We start from the raw sequence: 3,232 nt of genomic DNA on the forward strand, positions 1-3,232 counted from the left end.
CAATCCAGAGATAGGGCTCACACGAGGTCCACCCCGCAAAGCTCTGCGCTTGCCCCTCACCTCAGAGCTGGAGGGAAAGGGAGGAGAGGCTGCTTTTATCTCCAGCCAGAAACCCACTGCAGGACCACGAAGCTTACAGACACCGGTGGTACGCAGCGCTGTCCACTAGCACGTAATTCTGGTAAGTGCTTTTCCATCCCTCGTTGCCAGACAGGAGCAAAGGCTCGAACATCCACTTCAGCTACGTTTTTACAAAATAAAAGATTTTAAAACCGCCAGCTTCAAACAGAAAGAGTGCTGGAACCCAAGGGGTTCGAGTGAGCTGTACGGCCAGCGGCCACGGCTGGGGAGCTCAGCCCCACCTGCTGGCAGGCACCGCTTGAGGCAGGGCTTGGGGGTTGTGCTTTCAGGGCACGGTCGCCTCTGCTGCAGAAGGCTGGGGACTGATCTAAGTTACACCACCATGTCTCACAGTCCCTGCTATAACACACTAACGAGCTATGAACACCAGAGAAAAGTTTACTGATATTCCCAAAACGCGTATTTCATCTGACATCGCAATCAAGCTCTCAACAGCAGCCAACTACTTTTACAGGCAGAAGAACCACATTAAGTCAGTCTTACAAGAACGCTTTCAGAGGCCACAGGACAGAAATTCTTTCCTCAGTCCTCACTGAATTTAGGCTGTCATTAGACTTTGATAACTGCAACGTGCTCCTGGGCACGCTCTTCATGTGGCCCCTTCCACACACCGTGGTTCAGACAGAAGACCCACTGAACCCTACAGCTTGATCTGCAGCAGGGGCTTTGCTCTGAAGGTTTCTTTCCTTCTACTGCTTCTGCAGTGCCCGTTCTTTCAGTTGGTTGACGAGCTCTTCAGCATACACCTTAAAGAGAGGGACAGGGTCCTGAAACAAAGCAGAGGATAAACCACTTAAAAGGAGTGAACCACTTAAAACCAATGAACCTGCTGAACAGCAGCAAGGGGTGAAGTCTAATGGAGAGCCCAGGGAGCCAGTGCTGCGGGAGTGTTAACAGTTAAAACCAGAGGAAGGTGGGCCAGGTTTTTTTTCAGTGGCTGAACAAGACAACCTGCTGTGCTACTCCCCCAGACACAGCTGCTGCTCAGCTCTGTAACCCTGCCCCGAAGATGACAGGCACCTGTGCGGGACATTCACCAGCTTTCCCAGTTCTGCCTGCATTCGAGAATCAGCAGCAGCTCCCAGGCATCCCTTTCCTTCTAAAAGTGCTTGCCTCCCTCCTCACGTTGCCCTAAATCAGAGCTGTACTGAAGCACGTTGGGTGAACATACTCCTTGAAGAAGCTGGACCCCACAGGGTTCATGGCCCAGCACCGCCTCACGCAGTCAGTGCTCCTGACCTTTCCATCCCTGCTGCAGCCGCAACGGGAGCCAACAGCTCTGGGGGAAACGTCACCGAGGGACCCCACCACCCCAGGAAGCCCTTCTGCCCCCGCAGCTCCCTGGTGCACCCTCCTCTGCATATTGCTTCTAACAAGCCAGCTGCAGCGACAGAGAGCCACAAACTGAGCGAGCCCTGAGCTTGTGGATGCATGTCCCAAAGCACAACTAGTACAGCAGAAGGCAACCAAAGGCAAAGATGTACACGCAACGGGGCAGGAGTTACGAGCCAGCCCCCTAAATATCTCTCCCCCTGAACGGGGGATCTGGTTTTACAACGTGCTTTAACTCAGCCCCATGTTTTGGGCACCCAAATTTAACGGGGCTCACGTGGCTGTTCAGGAGTTTCGGAGCACCACTTCTACCGCCCCGGAGTGAGAGACAAGCTGGACGCGCAGCCTGATGCAGCTAAGACACCTCGGTGCTAAGCACTGCCTCAGGAACTCACCTTTTTTTCCAGAAGCCTCTGTTTTTCTATTGCTTCTTCTAAACTCAAGCCAACCCATTCAGCTTCCTCTTCTGGGATCACAAATTCCTGTGATAAAAGAAGGAGCAGGTGGTAGTGTCTTTCCAGGTGACTAAGACGCAAATCCTCTCTATGCCCAACCCAAACACGCGATCCAGTAGGAACATTACCACGGACAAATCTTAAAACGCTGTTCCCTCATTTCTGGCAACCAAAGTCCACTTCCCTTCTCTCCTTTTCCCTTTGTGTGGGTCCTGCTTCCTCTGATCAGCTGCGTCCGCTGCTGTGCCTCTCCTTTGTGTAGTTCTGGGGCTGTTTCTCAGCACAACTCCACGGACCGTGGATGCTGGCGGTGTTTCTATGCTGGCAACCATCACCAGCTGCACAAAACTAAACCGCACACAGGCAGTCTGGGCTCCTCCCTGCAGCATCAGTACAAATTCTTGCCGCTGCCGGCAGTGCCAGCTCCTACCGGTGCTTACTGCAGACCCTCACTGAGCTCGATCACAGCAAAAACACAGGCTTTTGTCTTCCTAAACCATCAGGACCAAAATTAGCAGCCCACAGAGAGACGAGAAAATCCTGACAAACAACGTTTAGATCTTCTCTGCCCATACCCTTAACCCCGAAGGCAGGAGCAGTAGCACTGGGGTTGCTGGGGCGATTAGGGCGTTATCGGTCTGGACAACCAGCAAACATCACTGCAGACACCAGGGCAGGAGCTGCAGGTCAGGCACCCACCTGGTACTTGTTGTAGATCGCCTCTCTTCTGGCTGGATCATCGGGATACAGTTTAGGATCCCGCCGTGCAAGTCGCAGCAGCATCGTTCGCTTCAAATCCATCCCGAGCTTCGAGCACATATCAGCTTTTGGAGTCTGGAGGAATAAAGTCCGATGTTAAATTCCGCCAAGAGACGGGCTGCTAGGGAACACGCAAGTCTATCAGCGCGTAGGCAACACCGGCAGCTTGTCCGCACGCTCTAGAGGCTCTCGGGACACACGCTACGAAAGGGGAAAGTTCCCCTGGGTTTGTTCTGGAGCTAATTTGATCACGGTGCTGATCTGTAACACCAAGGGCTCCAACCAAGGGGTTCTAAAGGCTGAAAGCTCTAGACCCGCACTAATACATCAACAGCAGCAGATGCCTGCACGCCCCTGAGCAGCGGCGGCGTGGGGGCAGAGCTGCCTCGCCCAGGCTGCCGCACAGCGAGTCCCGCCAGCCCCGCCGGGCGCGGGGCCTTACCTTGAGGATGTAGAAGTCAAAGCCGTAGGCCTCGTCGATGAGGTCCAGCGTCCGCATGGTGACGGTGATGGTCAGCGTGGCGTCGAGGATCTCGCTGTAAAAC

The 3,232-nt window shown here is 54.0% G+C and overlaps 1 protein-coding gene across 1 annotated transcript; it reads right to left on the reverse strand.

Moving 5' to 3' along the window:
- Positions 1 to 504: 504 nt before the first annotated feature.
- On the reverse strand, positions 505 to 3,226 carry MRPL28 (mitochondrial ribosomal protein L28). Its single transcript, XM_009277748.2, has 4 exons — positions 3,130 to 3,226; positions 2,628 to 2,762; positions 1,869 to 1,955; positions 505 to 908 (listed from the first exon to the last, which is right to left on the reverse strand). The coding sequence occupies exons 1-4, from the start codon at positions 3,184 to 3,186 to the stop codon at positions 831 to 833; spliced, it is 357 nt and encodes a 118-aa protein (XP_009276023.1). The 5' UTR covers positions 3,187 to 3,226; the 3' UTR covers positions 505 to 830.
- Positions 3,227 to 3,232: the final 6 nt, after the last annotated feature.

The sequence above is a fragment of the Aptenodytes forsteri genome, unplaced genomic scaffold (genome assembly GCF_000699145.1).
Source record: "Aptenodytes forsteri isolate BGI_AS27 unplaced genomic scaffold, ASM69914v1 Scaffold26, whole genome shotgun sequence".
In the NCBI taxonomy this organism is placed as follows: domain Eukaryota; kingdom Metazoa; phylum Chordata; class Aves; order Sphenisciformes; family Spheniscidae; genus Aptenodytes; species Aptenodytes forsteri.